General features: G+C 37.8%; 1 protein-coding gene across 1 annotated transcript in view; it reads right to left on the bottom strand.

Moving 5' to 3' along the window:
• Positions 1–22,522, bottom strand: part of WDFY4 (WDFY family member 4) — a 303,041-nt gene that overhangs the window by 106,640 nt on the left and 173,879 nt on the right. Inside the window, exons 40-42 of the mRNA XM_024254223.3 lie at positions 8,689–8,766; positions 2,378–2,584; positions 936–987 (exon numbers count right to left, since the gene is read on the bottom strand). Of these exons, the coding sequence (XP_024109991.3) occupies positions 936–987; positions 2,378–2,584; positions 8,689–8,766 (337 nt within the window). The remainder of the gene's footprint in view (positions 1–935; positions 988–2,377; positions 2,585–8,688; positions 8,767–22,522) is intronic.

The raw sequence follows: 22,522 nt of genomic DNA, 5'->3' as shown, positions 1-22,522 counted from the left end.
AGGGGCTCTGCATGTCAAGAATGAGAGGACACAGCAGCCCATGGCCACCATCCACAAAAAAATCAGTTCATGCTTTCCACCACTGCACTCTCTGCAACCCCCACCTCTGAGAGGTGGAGCAGGCAGGCAATCATTCCATGTGAGAGTTGTAGGGCTTGGGGTGGAGAGACGAGAGACAAACAGGTATCACAATGTCATCCCATGCTCTGTGCCACAGTAAAACTCCAAATCACCTGGGGATCAGAGCCCAAGACCCTCACTTCTGGGCTTGTATTACTGCAGACAGGCAAGGTAGCAAGCTCAATAACAAATCCATTAGTCAGGAAATGAGACAAGTTTGATCAGCAGTAAGAAGTAGTCATTGGCCAGGTGTGCTGGCTCACATCTATAATCCTAGCACTCTGGGAGGCCAAGGCAGGCAGATTACTTGAGCTTAGGAGTTGGAGACCAGCCTGGGCAATGTGGCAAAGCCCCATCTCTACAAAAATTACAAACATCTGGGCATTGTGGTGTGTACCTGTAGTCCCAGCTACTCTGGAGTCTGAGGCAGGAGGATTATGTGAGCCCAGGAGGTGGAGGCTGCAGTGAGTTGTGATTATGCCACTGCACCCCAGCCTAGGTGACAGCACAAGACCCTGTCTCAAAAATTGTTTGGGAATACTTTTAAGATCTCCCTGATATAGCAAATTGACAAGACTCTTTCTCCCCAAAAATTGTTATTGTTGCAATCTTAATAGAAAATGCTTCCCCTAACAAGTGTCTAGGGCTGAAATCGACTTGTCTTCTTTCTGGAAGCACAGTAACAATAAGTCCCAGGGTTGGCTACAATAGTATTTTCCTCTTCTAAAATATTAATTTAATATCTTTAATAAAATATTAAATAAAACCAATAATTAGCTTAATTATTAAAGGAAAAAAATAGATAAACTGAATACCTTGGTTTTCAGCATTTGTTTGAGAAATATGATCATTTTTGTCTTGGCTTTCCTGAAATCAGGACAGAGAAAAGAAAAATTAGATCTCGGAGGCTACATCTATGCTTCACCCGCCCCCAATTCCACAGATGCACAAACACACACATGAATATGACCCCTTCAAATTATGCAAGCCTCAGATGCAAAGGGAGGGAAACACTAAATCCTAAAAGACCACAATAAAATGCAAGTATGAATGTTCCTGAGTCAAAGGGGAAAAAACCCACAATCTTCCATTACGTAGGACTTACAGTAATTACCAAAGAATAGGCCAAGATGGGATTAGATAGCATCCTCGATGTCTCTGTGTGGGACACCCTGGACAGGGGACCAGGGGAGCTTCCAGGGCTGGACAGCCCCAGAGACCAGAGACCAGGTTTCATAGCCAGCCCTTGGCTTTGTCACCAGCACAGTGAGCAGGCTACTTATTTTTTTTTTATTTTTTATTTTTTTTCTTCCTATTCCTAAAAAATGTAGTGAGGGAAAATAATACACACCACCAAGTGTTTATTGACAATACTTAGAAAATTTAAGCATCTACTGAATAAATGAAATATAATTTTTTCATTAGATTTTACAAAGGATTTTTAGCATAAGTAAAAGATGCTGAGGTTACAGACCAGAGAATAAACTCAACATTGTTACTTGTGATGAATGCAGAAGAAAAAATCCAGCATTCTGGTGTTTGGAAGGCTGCCTTTAAGGATATTTTAAATTATGATCATTCAATAAAGACATGAAAAACTATTAACAGATTTTCTATATCTACTACCAAATGAATCCGACTGGCTTCTTGTCTTTTAAAAGGCAAAATAGGAGTTTGCGACACAGTTCAAGCTTCATTAGAGCAAACTCCCAGGGACTACCCAGATTCTGTTGCTTGGGAAGTCAATGTTGTTTGGAATCAGTGGATCGCTGGCTCAAGATTGCAGAAACAGTCAAGTTCATGAGATTTTCATCGTAAAACTTGTTATGGGATTTGCAGTAACGCTTATAGCAGTACGGGTTACAACTGCCCAATAACAAGTAACTTGTGCAAGCAGACAATAGCCTTCCCCTGGCCCTTTCCAAACACTTGCATCCAGATGATTCCACAGGACTTGTGTGGACCGCAGCACAGGGCTGTGTCTGCGGCATAGGTAAGAACCACTCACCACTCAACACTCGCTATTTATCCATTCATTCAGGCTGTAGTTACAGTGTCCCTGCTATGTACCTAGGAGGGTTAGTGATGCTTTTCTCCTCTTAAATGGCATTGAGAATAAATTTTGGGACTCTCCTACATTTAACTGCATGTGTTATCTTAGCCTGATATAAACAACATGCGATGGGGAAGCTCAGGAGCTGCTTTCCTATCAGGCCCTACCTGGAACCAGCACTGTCCCACTGTGCCTGACTCCTACCTTGTGCCTTCCTGAGCTCAGGGCCTCCAATGGAGACAAGCGTTTGATGCGTTTCCTCATTCGAGCTGGTCCTTCTCTCCAGTCGAGTTCCCATGGGGAACAGGGCTTGGTTTCTTCCCCCTGGCTCCACAAGCCCAGCTCTCCAAAAAGCTGCTCCTGGATCCTGGCCCAGGCGTTAGCTGCCTTGATGTTGTCACATTTTCGCCTCTGGGGAGAAGAAACAGAGTGACCCTGGACACATTTGCCTTATGGGCCTTATGGGCCTGGCCCCAAACCTCCCGGGGTGAATAGGCCAAGTCTCCCATGAACGTTTGAGAAAGATACCTTCTCTCTACACCCTCAGAATGTGTAGGGTACCCACTGCAGCCAGGACTATAAGGAAACAGTTGCTCAGCTTTAAGATATCTTAATCCAAGTTAGGGGAGGAGAAAGCTGTCTGCCCTTTGGCCTTCAGAGCCATGAGGGTACTGGTGATGGGCAGAAATCAACAGGTCTGGAAAGTCCTGTAGCTGCTCATCAGCATGGACTGGACAGCTATTTTACCAAATGGACATGAATCTCACCACAGTCCCACCCTTCAAAAATGAGGCTGAATGTACTTTTTTCCAGTTGCCTGGACTGGAGTGGAGTGGGAATTTGAAGTCCTCAAGACAATTGGTTGATTTGAGCAAGTCACTCCCATCTCTGGTTCTCAGAATCGCCAACGAAATGACAGACCTGGCCTGAATGATGTCTAAGGGCCTTTCAATCCTAATATCATAGATTCCAGAAGGTTCAGAGATTCTAGAATACTCACAGGAGCTAAAACCTTTCATAGTAATGCAAACAATCTCATTTAATAGCTATAAGATCCTCAGTTTGCATCTGTGGTCTCTGACTACCACATCTGCTACTAGAGTATGACTCAAACTTTTCTAATAATACATAGATACACCCAACCTGCATTTATAGACCACATTAAAGTCACATGCATCACCTGTCAAAGAAGCAGTTCAGTTCAGTTTGGACAGTAGAGTCAACTTTGCAGGATAAACTTTTGCAATTATTCAAATATTTTATGGAATTTGTCCCAAATTTAATCTTTTCAGAAAATGAAAAGGTGAAGTGCTAATGACAAGAAGCATAACAACATGAAGAGAGAAGACACCCACTATCATGTGTTAGGCTGAGCCCTGCACCTGCTTTATCTCATTTCCTCTACCCAGTGGTACCACAAGTATTTTTGATCATCCCCATGATGATGTTAAGTCTGCAAAGGAGAAGTGCCTTCTCCAAAGCCAACAGGTGGCCAAACAGAGATTTAAACCTGGTCTGTTGGATTCCAAAGACTTCCTTGAGCATAGGAGCTAGATTCCTTTGCTGAGGGGCTATTATTTTATGAGCACATGGTTTCTACTAGCATTTCAAAAAACTGGAAGACTTATAGATGTAGGCCTTGCAAATCTTGGCCATTTTAAACGAGTAAATTGTTCTCAGAACTTGTCGGAGGCATTCCCATGAAAGCATGGCTTTGGGGTGGGGGATAGTGCCCAGCAGGTGGTTTCTGGCATTTGATGGACCTGATCATCCATCATGTTTTTGTGAATCACCAGCAGTTCAATCTGGAGGATCTTCAACTTCCTCATCAGTCAAATGTGGTTAATAATAGTACCATAATAATAATCGTGGGCTTCTAGAATGATTAAATGGGACAATATTTTCAAGAGTTTAATATGGTACCTTACTCAGCTTAAGTAATCAGTGTTATCACTGTGAATGAAGCTAATCCTATTTCAAAACAAGATCATTTTGTTTCTCTACAGTTCTTAAATTCATATCCCAAACAGTGCTAGCATTTTATGTGGTAGTCCAATTGGTTAATAAGAAACTCCAAGATGTACATTGTATTGCATGCCTCTAATCCCAGAGCTTTCGGAGGCCAAGGTGGGAGAATTTCTTGAGGCCAGAAGTTCAAGACCAGCCTAGGCAACATAGCAAGACCCAGTCTCTACAAAAAAATTAAAGAAATAACTGGGCATGTTAGTGCATGACTGTACTCTCAGCTATTTGGGAGGCTGAGGCAGGAGGCTCTCTTGAGCCCAGGAGTTCAAGGCTTCTGTGGGCTATGATTTACATGACTGTACTCCAGCCTGGGCAACAAAGTAAGACCCTCCCTGTCTCAGAAAAAAAAAAAAAAGGGCCACCAGAAAAATAATGACTATCCAACTAACTATCCAAAGCTTTTTACAGAGACTTGGTCACATAGAATGAACGCTAGTTTGGCAGAAATATTTCAGTTCCCTGGAGATTGTAGTGACGTTTGTACATTTGCATTTGTAGTAACATACGGAGCTTCACGGAGGATGAATAATCTCAAGCTATTGGGTTGTCCAGCCTTAGCTTCAAATTAGTTTTTTAAGAACACATATCTGGCCGGGCACAGTGGCTCACACCTGTAATCCCAGCACTTTGGGAGGCCGAGGCAGGCGGATCACGAGGTCAGGAGATCGAGACCATCCTGGCTAACATGATGATATCCTGTCTCTACTAAAAAATACAAAAAATTAGCTAGGCGCGGTGGCAGGCGCCTGTAGTCCCAGCTACTCTGGAGGCTGAGGCAGGAGAATGGTGTGAACCCGGGAGGCAGAGCTTGCAGTAAGCAGAGATAGCGCCACTGCACTCCAGCCTGGGGGAAAGAGCGAGCCTCCGTCAAAAAAAAAAAAAAAAAAAAGAACACATATCCACCCCAAGTCTCCACCTATGCAACCTGGAGATGCACAGCTGCCTGGGTCTTCATCACAGAGCACACATGTTGCCTTGAATATCTGTAGTCAGACAATGGTGTGATCCCTGAGAGAGATGTGATTATTTAGTCCATGATAGCAAGTTACAGGTGGTCCAGGGCAGAGGACGTCAGATGACTAAATAGCAAAAGTCCTGAGTTTCCACACCTGCAAAGGTGCTCTGAAATGCCCATGTTTCTGCACAGTGTAAGGCCCTCTTTCTATTCAAACTGCAAGTGGGCCAAATGCCACACTTAAGGCCCACAGACTCACAGGCAGGGATTCTGTTATGTTGGGGGACAACTACAATTTCTTTTCTTTTTTTTTTTTTTTTTTCAGAGACAAGGTCTTTTTCTCTGTCATACAGGCTAGAAGCCTAGAAAGCAGTGGCATTATCATAGCTCACTGTAACCTGTAACCTCCAACTCCTGGGATGAAGCAATCTTCCCACCCCAGCATCTTGAGTACCTAGAACTAAAGGTGCCACTATACATGGCTAATGTCTTTTTAACTACTTTTTTTTAGAGATGGGGTCTTGCAATGTTGCCCAGTCTGGCCTTGAACTCCTGGCATCAAACAATCCTCCTGCCCAACCTCCCAAAGCACTGGGATTAGAGGCATGAGCCACCACACTTGATCAGTTATGATTTTCGAATCACAGCAACCCTTGGGTAGCAACACTTAGATTAACCTTTGGAAACCCAGCCCTTCCCTACTTTCAGTCCCTGCTACTTCAGTGGAGTTGACCAGGCTTCAAAGATGAACACTTCACCCAAGTCTCTATAATCCGAGTTGTTATGAATGGTTACAGGATGAGCCAATGGGCACCACCCCCTAGGGCTGGGAATGGCACCCTCAGGAGCCCACACAGAGGAAGCAGAGCACGGAACTTGATCCAGCGCTGCTTGAATTCTGCATTTCCCTGCATTCTTCAGTAAAACAAGACTTTTTTTTTGTTGCCTAAGGCAGTCTGAGTTGAGTTTCCAATATTTGTTCTAAGAGAGCTGTGGTAAATACTCAATGAGTAGATAGAGACCGAACAAGAAAAGGAAACTAGAGGCCCTAGAAGAGAGTGGGACAGAAGACAGTGGCCATTTCTGGGTTGTCAGGCATCTCACAAAGAACTCCAACCAGTAAAGACTGTGTAAGCAGGATAAGTCATTTCTGCAAATTATAATGGAGATTCAACATAAGAACTGGATGGCCTAAGTATGTAACAGACAGAGCAAGAGAGGCTGGGCCACAGAGAAGAGAATGAAGATAATGTGGACAAGGCAAAGGGGAATCTGAACAGGGCCAGACTGTAGGGGCAACTTTTTGTCAGAACTTCTGGATAAAAAAAAAATTTGGCTGATTAACTATTTGAATTGCAAGGTTTGCTGTTGATATAATAATGGGATATAATGACGCTCGGGTTAACTTCCAGGGCACTAGGCAATGATGCCTTGTTATGCTGGGGGCTGCTGCCATCTCCAGTCACCTCTCAGTTGTGGGTAAAGTGCCTGGTTAGAGAAGTCCTGCGTGGTGTGTTACTGGCCACCCTGTGGGCAAGGGCCCCTGAATCTCCCCTTCTTAGGAGGGCCTCATTGGGTGCACCTGGGAGAAGCTGTCCTCAAAGGATGTGGCAAATTTCTCAAGCCTAATCTCTGTCCAGAGTTTGGACCTGACTTTTCTGGAAGCGGAATGGGCCTTTGTTGGGAAAGCATACTACCCCTTAAAAAAGCAGGGCAATGGTCCACATCCCATTATCTATGGCAGATGTTATTATATCTGCATTCTTTCAAATATCAAAACAACCTGTCTTAAATATTTAAATACTTGGAAAGTATCCTTGTGGATTAGCTTCCAAATGCTGATTTTCTCAAAAATACCTCAATCAACAGGAAAATTGCACAACTTTCTCAAGTCCTTTCTGAACTCCAGTCAGGCCCTGCTGCTGAAGATGAGACAGGCTAATCTTTCAGGTGGCTGGATCCCTTCCTTCTGGGCTTGAGGGAGTTGCATCCTTCCCACATGAACCTGTAATCTCACAAATCTCAACAGAATTTCACAAAGTACCCCAGGGCACCTCTCTTGGCCATAACTGTATCTCCCAAGCTCTTCTAACCATTGGAGCAGAAATGGTTGCACCCTAAACCAGATGCAGATTAGGAAGTTTAGATAAACCACATCCTCTGTCTCAAAATGGTGCAGTGGTGATGAGGATGTCCACCAATAAAGGATGCAATCCTACAAGATTCATCTTATTTTTCCCTCAGTGGCAATTAAATTTATCAGCCATATTGCTAGTCCTGAGTGAAATCTGTCAATCCATGTTGTGAATCATTCACATGCAATGGTCTATCCAATAGGCACAGATGACACCCAAATAGGCCAGCAAGTCACCCTACCCAGCTGTGCAGCACAGTCAGCAATGCTGGAGTGGGGTAGATGCCCACAGAGAAAACCTTTGTCCAACCAGAGGGTCTGTGGAAGGCCAGCTTGTGCACTCAGAAAAACTAGACATGCCTGCTTATCCCTCTAACTATCACAGCCATTATCACATCCTGTACACACCAAACCTCCTTTCTCACAAGTGTCGTGTCTGATAAGCTGCTGCTTCCATCACTCAGGAGAGCCTGGGAGGCTATGTTGCTAAGCTGTGTGTTTCTGGGGTTCAGGCTGCACATCCATGAATGGGTCTTCCCAGGGGCATTCTTGTGGGCTTCTATGGGGGAAATTAGACAAGGCAACTCAGCTTCCAATGATTAGTGCCTCTTCTGTTTCCTGGCACTGGGCACCATGTGTAAGCCTTCCTGATCCGTGGCCCACCCAGGGCACACTAATGGCTCCTTACACCCCATCGCTCCTTTCCCCATAGTAGAACATCCTATCATTGAGCTCATCACCATGTTTTGTGGGCATTTCTTTTCTCTGGGTTTCATCTACAAGTTTCAAACACCTTCAAGACACAGGAGTATCATAATCTCTGCATTTTTTAATACTTCACACTGTCTCTGGGACAAAGAAATTGCTGGGTAAATAATGTATCCAACTGGGTTTTAAGACTGTATGTTGTGTTCTATTTTTAGCAATATGTTAAATTTTTATTAATAACAGTAACACCAAATAAAAATAAAGTTCTTAGCTATTCTATAACCACACATGGGTTATCCATTCTCTATCAGCCACAGTCTGGGTGCTTCACACTTGCTCTTAAATCTTCACAGGTAGGAAGACTTATTCCAGCTTAGAGATGAGCACACAGAGGCTCAGACCCCTGGCATAGAAAGGGGCAGACTTAGAATTCAAATAAAGCTCTGACTGGCATGAGAGCCAGTGTTCTTTGCCTAGATTGTACAGCAGTCAGGCCTAGATAGGTACTTTAAATATCTAAGCCTGCCTTTGTCAGTGGCAACCCATTGCATTTAGGATAAAATGCAAAACCCCAACATGGTGCAAGCCTGGTGGGCAATCCAGAACGTAAACCAAAGGCCCTTCCGATTATTTTTCAGGTTCAAGGTGGATTCCAGCTTACTGTATAGAGAAAGCCTATGTTTTGTTTCTTACTTGCACATGATCTTTGTATAAGGATGCATATAGCTCTTGTCCTCTTCTTCTGTAGTTCTCTATACATGACACAAAATCCTGGAGAAAGGAGAAAACAAGTCACAGCTTAATGATAGTTGTGATTTTATTTTATTCTATTTTATTTCATTTTTTGAGACACAGTCTCACTCTGTCACCTAGGATGGAGTGCAGTGGCACAATATTGGCTCACTGCAACCTCTGCCTCACAGGTTCAAGTGATTCTCCTGCCTCAGCCTCCCAAGTAGCTGGGATTTCAGGCACCCGCCACCATGCCTGGCTAATTTTTAGTAGAGACAGGTTTCACCATGTTGGCCAGTCTGGTCTTGAACTTCTGACCTCAGGTGATCCATCTGCCTCAGTCTCCCAAAGTGCTGGGATTACAAGCGTGAGTGACAGTTGTGATTTTAGATAAGAACGTCTCTATACTGACCAATTGACAGAGGAAATAGTGGTTACAGAATTTGTTGGTCAAATGAGATTCATATAAATACAGGCATCACCTATGCTGACACACTCACATATGAATACATTCACATACGTGTTTATGGGTTGCTTCCATCTCCATCTATGATGAACTAGCTTGCAGTAGCTCAACCTTCCTCCAAAGAATGACTGAAAAGACCTAGATTTGAACAATCTGCTCTAAGACAGCAGAGAGCTACCAAGACAGCTGAATTTGAGGAGCCAAGATTCTGAAGAGGAATTCACCGAGGTGTGCCCAACATTTATGCTTTTTTATATTTTTTGGACCTTGAGATACATGCAAATTTTCAAATAGCTCGAAAGGATGAGAAGCCGAGGCCACAAAACAAACTTCAGTACATTTAAAAGGATAGACATAATACAAAGCATGTCTTTTAATCACAATGAAACAAAATTTGAAATCAATTAGCAGAAAGAAATTTGGCAAACTCAAAAATAAGTGTAGATTAAAAAGCACATTCCTAAATAACTAATAGGTCAAAGAAGAAATCAAAAGGGAACTTTTTGAGATGAATAAAAATAAAGACACAACATACCAAAACACATAGGCTATAAATAAAGCAGAGCATAAAGGAAAACTAATAGTTGTAAATGCCAATATTAAGAAAAAAAAGAAATACCTTAAATCAATATCTGAAACTTCCATCTGAAGACACTGGGAAAAAAAGAGCAAACTAAATCTAAAGCAAGCAGAAGGAAGGGGAAAATAAATATTAATGCAGAAAGTAATGAATTACAGAATATAAAAAACAATAAATAAAATTAATGAAACTAAAATCTGGTACTTTGGAAAGATCGATAAAATTGGCAGTCTTTAGCTAGGCTGACCAAGAAAAAAGAGAAAAGGCTTAAATTATTATACTAGGATCAGAAATGAAGGAGACATTACTACTGACCTTACTGAATTTTTTCAAAGGATTATAAAAAAATACCATAAACAATTGTATGCCAATAAATTAAATAGCTTAAATTAGATGAACAAATTCCTAAAAAGACACAAAATGCCAAAACTGACTCAAGAAGAAATGGACAATTAGAATAGATCAATAACAAGAAAATAAATTGAATTAGTAAAACAGCAACAACAACAAAACCTACCCAGAAGGAAAAGCCCAGCCCAGGCCCAGATGGCTTCACTGCTGAATCCTAACCACCACTTAGTGAAGAATTAATGGTAGTTTTTCAAAAGCTCTTCCAAGAATTAGAAGAGCAAGGGACACTTCCCAACACATTCTATGGGACCAGTTATTACCCTGATACAGAAAACAAAGGCTTTACAAGAGAACTACAGACCAATATCTCATATAAATATGAATGTAGAAATCCTCAACAAAATATCAACAAACTGAATCCACCAACACATAAAAAATTATATACCATGACCAAGTGAGATTTAGCCTAGTAATGCAGAGTTGGCTTAACAGCTGAAAATAATTAACGTACTACACCACATAATAGAATAAATAACAGAAACCATGTAATCATTTCAATGACATTTAAAAAATTGACAAAAATTTAATACTCTTTCATAACAAAACAAAAAGTCAACCAGCTGGGTGGAGAAAAAGAATTTTCTCAATCTCATAAAGAGTAACTACAAAAAGTCCACAGCCAACATTATACAACATTATACTTGGTGGTGAAGGACTGAATGTTCCTTAACATCAGGAACAAGACAAGGATGTCCACTCTCAACACTTCTAGACAGCAATGTACTGAAGGTTCTAGACAGGACAACCAGGCAAGAAAAAGAAATAAAAGGCATCCAAATTGAAAGAGAAGAAAAACACCTCTGTTCACAGATGGCAGGATTCTATATATAGAAAATCCCAAATGTTCCATGAAAGAACTACTAGAACCAATAAATGAATTAAGCAAAGTTTCAGTTTACAAGATCAAAACACGTAAATCAGCTGTGTTCCTATCCACCACTAACGAACAATCCAAAAAATAAATTAAGAAAGCGATTCCTCTTATAACATTATCAAAATAATAAAATGCCTAGGAATACATTTAACCAAGGTGAAAAACTGGTACACTGAAGCCTATAAAATATCACTGGAAGACCTAAATTAATAGAAGATATCCCATATGTATGGTAACAAGTTCTTATATTGTTAAAATGTCAATACTACCCAACATAATCTACAGAATTAACAATTCCTACCAAATTCCAATGATCACCCTTCTTTGCAAAAATTGAAAAGCCAATCTTCAAGATCATATGAAATTACAAGGGACCTCCAAAACCAAAACAATCTTTAACAAAATAAAGAATGTAGAAAGACTTATAGCTCCTGATTTCAAAACTTACTGTAAAGCAATGGCAAACAAGGCAGTGCAGCACTGGCATAAGAATAGATATATACATCAATGGAATAAAATTGAGAGTCCAAAAATAAAACAATTTGTCTACATTCAATTAATTTTTTACAAAGGTGCCAAAACTATACAATGGGGAAGGAATAGTCTTTTTAACAAATGGTGATGGAAAACTAAATAGCCATATGCAAAATAATGAAGTTAAACCTTTACTGCATAACATACAAAAAATAACTTAATGAAACAAAAACCTGAATAGAAGAGCTAAAACTATAAAACTCTTAGAAGAAAACTTAAAAGTACATCTGCATGATCTCAGATTTGGCATTTGTCCAATTTAGATTTGGCACCAAAAATAAAAGCAACAATGAAAAGTGATATGGTTAGGCTTTGTGTGCCCACTCAAATCTCTTCTTGAATTGTAATCCCCCAAATCCCCATCATTTCCACGTGTCAAGGGGGAGACCAGGTGGAGGCAACTGAATTATGGGGTGGTTTCCCCCATGCTGTTCTTGTGATAGTGAGTGAGTTCTAATGAGAACTGATGGTTTATAAGGAGCTCTTCCCCACGTCGCTCAGCACTTCTCCTTCCCACCACCTTGTGAAGAAGGTGCCTTGGTTCCTCTCCACCTTCTGCCATGATTGTAAGTTTCCTGAGGCCTCCCCAGCCATGCTGAACTGTGAGTCAATTAAACCTCTTTTCTTTATAAATTACCCAGTCTTGGGCAGTTCTTTATAGCAATATGAAAATGGACTAATACAAAAAGGATAAATTGGACTTCACCAAAAGTAAAAATTTGTGCTTCGAAAGACACTATTAGAAAGTAAAAAAAGATCCACAGAATGAAAAAAAAATTTATAAATTACATGTCTGATAAGGGACTCATATCAAGAATATATAAAAATACTTAGAGATCAATAATAAAAAGAAAAATAACCCAATTTAAAAATGGACACTGGATCCAAAAAGACTGCTCTTCAAGGAAGATATCCAAATGACTAATAAGCAGGTAAAAAGGTGCTTAGTGTCATTTGTCATCAGAGAAATGCAAACTAAAACTCACAATGAGATCAATGATAGAGCCAACCAAGTAGGATGGTTAGAATCAAAACTTTAGATAATAACAAGTTTTATTGAGAGTATGGATAAATAGAAACTCTCATATACTGTTGGTGGGAATGTAAAATGGTGTAGAATTTTGGAAGACATTCTGAAAGTTATTCAAATGATTAGATAAATTGTTGCCATTGACTCAGCAATTCCATTCTTAGGTATACACCCAAGATAAAAATTGTGTCCAACTGAAACTTATACATGAATGTTTATAGCAATATTATTCATAATAGCCAAAAGTTGGAAACAACCTAAATGTCCACCAACTGATGAACAAATAAACAAAATATGGTCTGTCTATATGATGGCATATTATTTAGTCATAAAAAAGAATGATGTATTGACACATGCTATAACATGCATGAGCCTTGAAAGCAACATCCTAAGTGACAGAAGCTAATTTCAAAAGCCCAAATATTATATGATTCCATTTATTTGAAATGTTTATAGAGAAAGTGTATTAGTGATTGCTTAGGACTAGAGGGATGGGGGATAGAAGAGTGATAGCTAAAGAGTGTGGAGTATCTTTCTGAGGTTATAAAATGTTATAAAATTGATTACAGTGATGGTGGCACATATCTGGGAATATACTATAAACCAGCAGTTCTCAACTTTTTTGGCACCAGGGACTGGTTTTGTGGAAGACAATTTTTCCATGAACCAGAGGTGAGGGGTTGGAGGAAGATGGTTTCAGGATGATTCAAGTACATTACATTTATTATGCACTTTATTTCTATTATTATTACATTGTAATATATAATGAAATAATTATACAACTCACAATAACATAGAACAGCCTTGAGCTGTTTCCCTGAAACTATATGGTCCCATCTGAGGGTGATGGGAGACAGTAACAGATGATCAGGCATTAGATTCTCATAAGGAGAACACAACCTAGATCCCTGGCATGTGCAGTTCACAATAGGCCTTGTGCTCCTATGAGAGTCTAATGCCACCACTGATCTGACAGGAAGCAGGGCTCAGATACTGGTCCATGGCCTCGGGGTTGGGGATCCCTGCTATAAACCATTTAATTGTTTACTTTAAATAGGTGAACTGTATGTTACATGAATTACATATAAATAAATCTGTTTAATAAAAAATATTTAGGGAAAAATAAAATTCAGAGACTCATAACATAGACTCACATCAAGAACCAGGAAAATCTCAAACTGAATAAAGGAAGACAATCAACAGATGTGTACAGTGAGATAACAGAAGTGTTAGAACTATTTGACAAAGATTTTAAAGCAGCCATCATAAAAATCCTTCAACAACTACAAATTTAAAACATTCTGAAACAAATTTTAAAAAATTAGGGAGCCTCTGTTAATAAATACAACATCTTATCAGATAAACAGAAGATATAAAGAGGAACCCAGTATAAAACAGCAGAATTCAAGAGACAAAGGGAAGAATCAGTGAACTGGACAATAGAACAATAGCAAGTAGCTATTCTGAACAACAGTGAGAAAGTAGAATGGAAAAAATGAACAAAGTCTGAGCGACCTATAGGACTATAATAAAAGATTTAATCTTTGTGTCATCAGAATCCCAAAAAGAATGGATAAAGTGGGTGGTGCCTAAAACTTACTCAAAAAAATAATGGCTGAAAAAATCCCCCAAATGGCAAAAGATATAAACCTACAGGCTTCAGAAGCTAAGCAAATTCCAAACAAGACAGACCCATAGAAATCCATGTCAAGACACATTATAGTCAGACTTCTGAAAACTAACACAAAGAAAAAAATCTTAAACACAAGAAGAGAGAAACAACACCTTACGTAGAGGAGAAAGTATTTAATTAACAGTGATTTTTTTCATCAGAAGCCATGGAGGCCAAAAGGAAGTGGCACAGTATTTCTCAAGTGCTGAAAATAAAGAACTGTCAACACAGTATCCTATATCCAGCAAAAATATCCCTTTGAATTAAAGGGTAAATTAACACATTCTAAGACAAAGGAAAATTAAGAGAATTTGTCACCACCAAAGCTACCCTACAAGAATAGTTAAAGGAAGCTCTTTAAACAGAAGGTAAATGATAAAAGAAGAAATCTTGAAATACCAGGAAGAAAAAAGGAATACAGAAAGCAACATAAATATGGGTAGACACAATATACATCCTTTTCCTCTTGAGACTTCTAAATTATTAGTGATGGTTAAAACAAAAATTATAACACTGTCTGATTTTATAACACTGTGTGATTTTAAACAAGTGTAGAGAAAATATTTAAAACTATTACATTATAAATGGAGAGTAATACCTAGAGCAACAACTAAAAAGCCTACACAGAGATATACACTCAAAACACAATAAATAAATCAAAATTTAATTCCAAAAAAATGTTCAAGTAACCCACGTTGGTAGACAACTTCATCCAACAACAAGACAACACACATTCTTTTCAATTTCTCTCAAAACATACACAAAACATCTTGGGCTATAAAAAAAATCCAAAAAATTAAAATAAACAAAAACATGCAGAATGTGTCCTTGATACATAATTGAATCAAACTAGAAATTAGTAACAAAAAGATAACAAGAAATCCTCAAACTCTTAGGAACTAACAACAGACTTTAATCTGTGTCAAAAAAGAAGTCTCAAAATAATTTTTTAAGAAAATACATTAAATTTAATGAAATTGAAAATAGAAAATATCAAAATTTGTTTTATGTAGCTAAATCACTATTGAGAGGAAAATACTTGACAAAAATGCATAATTAGAAAAGAGTAAAATTATGTTATAAACTGAATGTTTGTGTTCTCCCCAAATTCATATGTTGCAATCCTAACTCCCAACATAATGGTATTAAGTAGGACATTTGGGAAGTGATTAGGTTTGATGCTGCCATGGGGTAGACCCCCATGATGGTATTAGTGTCCTCATAAGAAAAGGAAAAGACACCAGAGCTTTCTCTCTCCACCATATGAGGATACAGCAAGAAGGCAACCTTCAGTAAGCCAGGAGGGGAGCCTTCACCAGGGAGAAAATTAGCCAGCACCTAGCTCTTGGACTTCCCAGCCTGTAGAACTGTCAGAAATAAGCCAGCCTGTGGGTAGTAACTTGTAATAGCAGCCTGAGCTGATAAGACAAATTCTCAAATAAATAATCTAAATTCCTACTCAAGGAACTAGAAAAAAGTGAAAAATAAACCCAAAGCAAGCAGAAGGAAGGTCATAATAAAGAGCAGAAATCAATGAAATTAAAAACAGAAAAACAGAAAAATGATTGAAACAAAATCCTGTGCTTTGAAGAGATAAAATTTACAAACCTTTAGAAACACTAACATAGATGAAAAAAGAAATGACACAAACTGCAATTCTCAAAAATGAAACAGGGGCTATTTCTACCGACCTGGCAGGCATAAAAAATAAGGTAATACCATGAACTGTACACACATCAATGTGACAATTTAGCTGAAATGGATAAATCCTCTTTGCCAAACACAAACTACCACGACTCATCCAATATATGATAGATCATTGGCATAGCCTTATAACTGCTATAAAAACTGAATTCATAATTTTTAAAGTCTCCAAAAATAAATTGCCAAATCCACATATTTTCACTTGAGGATTTTATTAAAAATTTAAGAAAGAATTAAAATCAAATTTACAAAATATCATCTAGAAAATAGAGTAGGAGATGATATTTTCCAATTAGTTTTATGAGGCTAGCAATAGTCTGATAACAAAACCAGACAAATAGTATGAAAAAAGAGAAAACTATTTGTTCACGAATAGGTGCAAAATTTCTTATATTAAAACACCCCAAAACACTAATATACAATGGCCAAGTGGGATTTATTCCAGGAATGCAAATCTGACAAATATCCAAAAAGTAATCAATCAATCTAATTCACCATTTTAGCAGGTTAAAGAAGAAAATCGCATGCTCATATCAAGTGATATAGGATAACATTTGATAAAATTTAACACCTATTCATGATAAAACTCTCAGTAAACTAGGAATAGATATAAATTTTTTAACTTGATAAAGGGCATCTATAAAAACTCTACAGCTAACATCTTATTTAGTGATAAATAATGAATACTTTCGCTCTAAAATTGGAATAAAGTAAAGATGTCTATTTTCACTGCTTTCATTCAATATAGTGCTAGAAGTTCTATTCAGTGCAATAAGGCAAGGAAAAAAGTAAAAGCCACACAGATTGAAAAGAAATAAATAAAACTGTCCCTATTTGTAGACACCCTGATTCTGTTGAATTTCTAAGGTATTTACAACAAAGCAAAACAAAACAAAATTCAATAAGGTAAATACTCAAGGTATTTACAAAAAAAAAATGCAGTCACAGGATATAAGATCAACACACACATAATAACTGTATTTCAAAATATTAGCAGTGAACACATGGATGCTGAAATAAAAAACAATATCATTGTCAATTCCTCAAAAATAATGAAAAACTTAAGTGTAACTCTAATAAAACACATATAGGATGCATATGTTGAAAACTATGAAATGCAGATGAAAGAAATCAAAGAAGATCTGAATAAAGGGAAAAACATATCATGTTCATGAATTGGAAGACTCAACCTACAAATATGTCATTTCTTCTCAAATTGCTAAGCATGTTTAATAATTCTTATTAAAATACCAGCAAGGCTTTTTCTAGATACAGACGAGTTTCTAAAGCTGGTGTCAATTGGAAAAGGGACTAGGAGAGCTAAAACAACTTTGAAAACTAAGAGTAAAATGAGAGGAATCATTCCACCTGATTTCAAGACTTATTATACTCATAGTTACAGTAATTGAGAACACGTGGTACTGAGAGAGGAATAGACATATAGATCAGTGGAACAGAAGAGAGAATCCAGAAATAATCCACACATGAATGCCCAACTAATTTTTGACAAAGTTGCAAAAGCTATTCAACAGATAGCTTTTCAGCAAATGGTGTTGGAGCAATTGGATGTCCATTGCCCAAAAAATGAACCTAAGTCTCATACCTTATACAAAATTTAATTCAAAATGGACCACAGACTTTAATGTAAAACATAAAACTATACATACTTTAGGAAAAAATCTTTCATATCTAGGGATAAGCAAAGAGTTCTTAGATTTTATAGTAAGACTGCCATTCATAAAAAGAAAAATTAATGAATTGGACATCAACATTAAAATTTTGCTCTGCAAAACCATGAGAACAGAATGCTATGACAATCTACACTCTGAGAGAAAATATTTGTAAGACACATATCCATCAAAGGATTAACATCTAAAATATATGAAGAACTCTTAAAATTCAACAAGTAGGCTGGGCGTGGTGGCTCACACCTATAATCTCAGCACTTTGGGAGGCTGAGGCAGGTGGATCACCTGAGGTCAGGAGTTCGAGACAAACCTGGCCAACATGGTGAAACCTTGTCTCTACTGAAAATACAAAACAATTAGCCAGGCATGGTGGCAGGTGCCAGTAATCCCAGCTACTCGGGAGGCTGAGGCAGGAGAATCACTTGTACCTGGCAGTGGAGGTTGCAGTGAGCCGAGACCGCACCATTGCACTCCAGCCTGGGCAACAAGAGCAAAAGTTCATCAAAAAAAAAAAAAAAAAAAATCAACATGTAAAAAAGAAAAAATACCATCAGAAAATGTACAAAAGATGTAAACAAACATTTTACTAAAGAAGATATAAAGACCTTAGTACACTTTGTTCCATCCATGTCACCCATCTAGATGGATATAGAGACTTTAATATTAATGCCTTTTTATAATAGACTGGCTAAATAACATATTTATATATTGAACACACTAATGATTCTCAAAATGTGGTCAATAAATTTCTAGGGATTCCTGAGACCTTTTCAGAGGCCATGTGAAATTAAAACTACCTTCAAAATACTATGACATTTTTGCCTTTTTTTCCGCCTGTGTTGAAATTGCATTGATGGCCCCAAAAAGCAATAGTAAACAAAACAAATGCCTTGGCACAAATCAAGACATTGGCACCAACTGTATAAAAATCATTATGCATATTTCCCACCACCAAGAGCTTATAGGAAGAAAAAAAAAAGCTATTTTCATTTAAGAACATCTTTGATGAAGCAGTACAAATTATTAATTTTATTAAATCTCAACCCTGAATACACTTCTTTTAATAGTTTGTGTGATAAAATGGGAAGTCTGCATAAAGCATTTCTGAATACCAAAAAAAAAAAAAAAAGGCGATGGTTGTCTCAAGGAAAAGCATGTGCATAATTGTTAGTTCTGTGAGCTGAACTAGTTGCTTCTCTCAGAGAACATCATTTTTATCTGAACAAATGACCGGCAGACAAAATTACAGTTATTGGCATGAGTATTTGGCAGCTATTTTCTTGAAAGTGAACAAAGTAAACCTGCCATCTCAAATGAAACAACTGACAGTATTTGCTGCCAAAGATAAAATTTGAGCAAATTTTAGAAAAATCAAGCAAATACTAGAATTTTGGAAAATTTGTATCTGTGTGCCTCTGTGAGCTTGACAGTGTCCCAGTAGCTAAGAGTTTTTCTGGTAAGAGTGGTGTTAACTTCAGCATAATTTTTCCATATTGCATAATAAAATGTGTCAACAATTGGGAGATCTACATAACTCAGGGAACCAATATTTCCCATATATGCTATCTGTATGTTCTAATGCATGTTACAAAATAATGTATGGGTTAAAATATTCACTCAAAGTGCAAGATAGATCAACACATTTTAACATAACAGAGTACAAAAATGTTACCGATAGAGTTCAAGTGTCCTTTAAGAAGTTACTGCTTGTTGAGTTTTGGTATAGTATCAAAGAAGAATATAATCTCCTTAAACTACCATGACACGTGTATACCTATGTAACAAACCTGCACTTACTGCACTTGTACCCCAGAACTTAAAGTTTAATTAAAAAAAGAAGAAAAAAAGAATCAGAAGAAAATTGAGCCTCACATAGACATATAGTTGAAAAAGAGAGGAGTATTTTAATAGTCTTTTCAGATAACTGGATATTTTTCTTGAATACTCATCAATCTGACAGGTAATATCTGGTTAGGTAAGTTGAGATGTAGAATCTGAAAAAATATCAATCAACTTTTCATATTCTGTTGTATTAAAATACAGTGGCTATCTCACACACAAAAAAAGACTCTTAAAATACTACTTCCTTTTCTAACTGCATATCTGTGGGAAGCCAGATATTCTTCATCTAAAATTTCAAAACATACTACGACAGATTGAATAAAGAAACAGATATAAGAATTCAGCAATTTTCCACTAAGTCCTACCAATATTAAAAATATTTTCAAAAATATAAAACAATACCACTTTTCTTACATTTTTTGTTTTAAAAATATAGTTACAATAGTCTCCCCTTACCTTCAGGGGACACGTTCAAGATATTCCAAGAATGCCTGAAACCACAGATAGTACTGAACCCAATATACACTGTTTTTCTATACATACATACCTATGATAAAGTTTAATCTATAAATTAGGCACAGAAAGAGATTAACAACAATAATTAATAATGAATGGAGTAATTATAGTAATATACTGTAACAAAAGTTATTTAAAACTTATAAGTTATTTCTGAGATTTTTCTACTTAATATTTTTGGACCATGTTTAACCATGGATAACTCAAACTGCAGAAAGCAAAACTGTGAGTAAGAGGGGACTACTGTACTCATTCAAAATGTTATGTTTACACATAATGGGTTTATTATTTCTATTATTATTTTAAAATAAATTAACACATGCATCATTTTAAAAATTGTTTTAATTTATAATATAGTAACTATCAATAGATAAAATATACATAAGCCAAAGCTCTTTGGAGTCCTTAATAATTTTTAAGAAAGTGAACAGGTCTTGAGACCAAAAAGTTTGAGAACTGTTGCCCTACCACTGTGAAAACGAATGAACCACTACTACAGATAAATCTTACAAACATAATTTGCAGTTAAATAAGCCAGACCAAAGAGTATATACTATGTTATTTCATTTATACAAAATTTAAAATATGGAAAACTAATTTATGATATTAGATACTAAAAGAGGGACTACTTTGGGGGAAGACGGTGATAGAGACTGGAAGGAGCCATGGAGTCAGGGATGCTACTGGGGTATCATTAATGGTGATTACATGTTCACTTTGTTAAAATTCTTAAATCTGTATATTTATGATCCACTTTTTCCCTATGTATTTATCCTCCAATAAAATTAAAAAGTGTTTATTGGCAAACACTAAAAAATATAAAAACAATATCATTTTAAAAACCCAGTTACTGTTTTGGAGTAAAGGGAATAGGGTGATTTCATTATTTTTCTTTTCTTTCATTTCTTTTTTTGTTTGCGATTTTTTTTCAATATTGCTGTTACATTGTTTATACATATTTAAAAGTAAAACAATCATTAGGAGCATTACAAGTGACATAAAATGCTGAAAAATTTGACTAATTCTACATCTAAGGCAAAACCCCAGACTTTTTTCTATTATGGTACTTTGGAGACATGCAGCACAAATACAGAACTCTTAGGGGACCTTGGATGCAAAGCAGCTGCCTTCAAATAAATGGGGTATCTTGCAGCAGAGGGATAGGCCTTGTCATGATGACACCCACGGGTTAAGTGGGCCCAAGGTAGGCAGGTTCAGTCAGCCCAACTTCAGTGTGATAATAGGAAAAGACCTTCATGTTCTGAGCACTACAGAATAACAGTGTGGGAGGCAGAAAGCACAAAAGTCCAGACACCTTAGTTTTTGGTTCTTAGTAGTCACATTACAGGGGAGACCACTTAATCTTTCTGAAACTTTACTTATCATCAATAAAATGAGGTTACTAGGACCTCTCTTGTCTATTGTGCAGAGATATTATGCAGCTGGGATGAGACAGTAGAATGAAAATATTTTGTAAACTGCAAGGGATCGCCTAGCGAGACTGTTGGGGTGTAAAACGTTGAAGTCATTAATAAGATCAGTTGAAAAAAAAGACTTAGGGCTGGGTGCAGTGGCTCATGCCTGTAATCCCAGGACTTTGGGAGGCCGAGGTGGGCGGATTGCTGGAGCTCACAAGTTTGAGACCAGCCTGGGCAACAAGGCAAAACCCCGTCTCTACATAAAATACAAAAATTAGCTGGGCATGGTGGTGTACACCTGTGGTCCCAGCTACACAGGAGACTGAAGTAGGAGGGTGGCTTGAACCCTGGAGGTAGAGTTGCAGTGAGCCGAGATCACACCACTGTACTCCAGCCTGGGCAATAGAGCCAGACCTTGTCAAAAAAAAAAAAAAAAAAGACTTAGATTGTCTCCTCAAAATTAAAATTAGCACTCAAAGAAAATGCTCTATGAGTTTGGTTATAAACATCTTCACACTTCAAATAAATACCTTTTCTACAATAGCTGCAGTCCAGAATTGGTTATACTCTGGCTCTGATTCTCTGTTCCAGGGTTCAAAGTTATTTCCTGTTGTTAAGTTCTGCAAACATTCATTGATCACTTACTATTTTCCAGGCACTAGATTACAAAGATGAACCCCACACCTGGTTTCGTAGAGCCTAACAAGCAGACAGATAGCTATGAGCTAACACGGTCAATGCTGAGGCAGAGATGACACAGTGACACAGGTACAGTGAGGGAGGCTCACAGAAGAGGGGACTAGTATGACCCAGTGTTCAGAAGGCTGAGATGTTGCTTTAGCTGAATCTTGAATGACAGCTTTCCAACAGAAGCCTGATGTGGTTCCAATTTCTAATTTTAGCATTTTTTGATTTAATATTTTTGATAGCTTACACCAACAGTAATTTGGAGAACTGATTTAATGAATGCAAGCCTGGAAGCAGGGCACTCTCTTAGGACAGTGTTATGCCAGCCCAGGTGAGAGTTCACACGGTGGACTCAGTATTGTGGAAGAATCCC

This window comes from Pongo abelii, chromosome 8 (genome assembly GCF_028885655.2).
Source record: "Pongo abelii isolate AG06213 chromosome 8, NHGRI_mPonAbe1-v2.0_pri, whole genome shotgun sequence".
Taxonomy (NCBI): domain Eukaryota; kingdom Metazoa; phylum Chordata; class Mammalia; order Primates; family Hominidae; genus Pongo; species Pongo abelii.
This window is presented reverse-complemented; position numbering and strand designations above follow the sequence as displayed.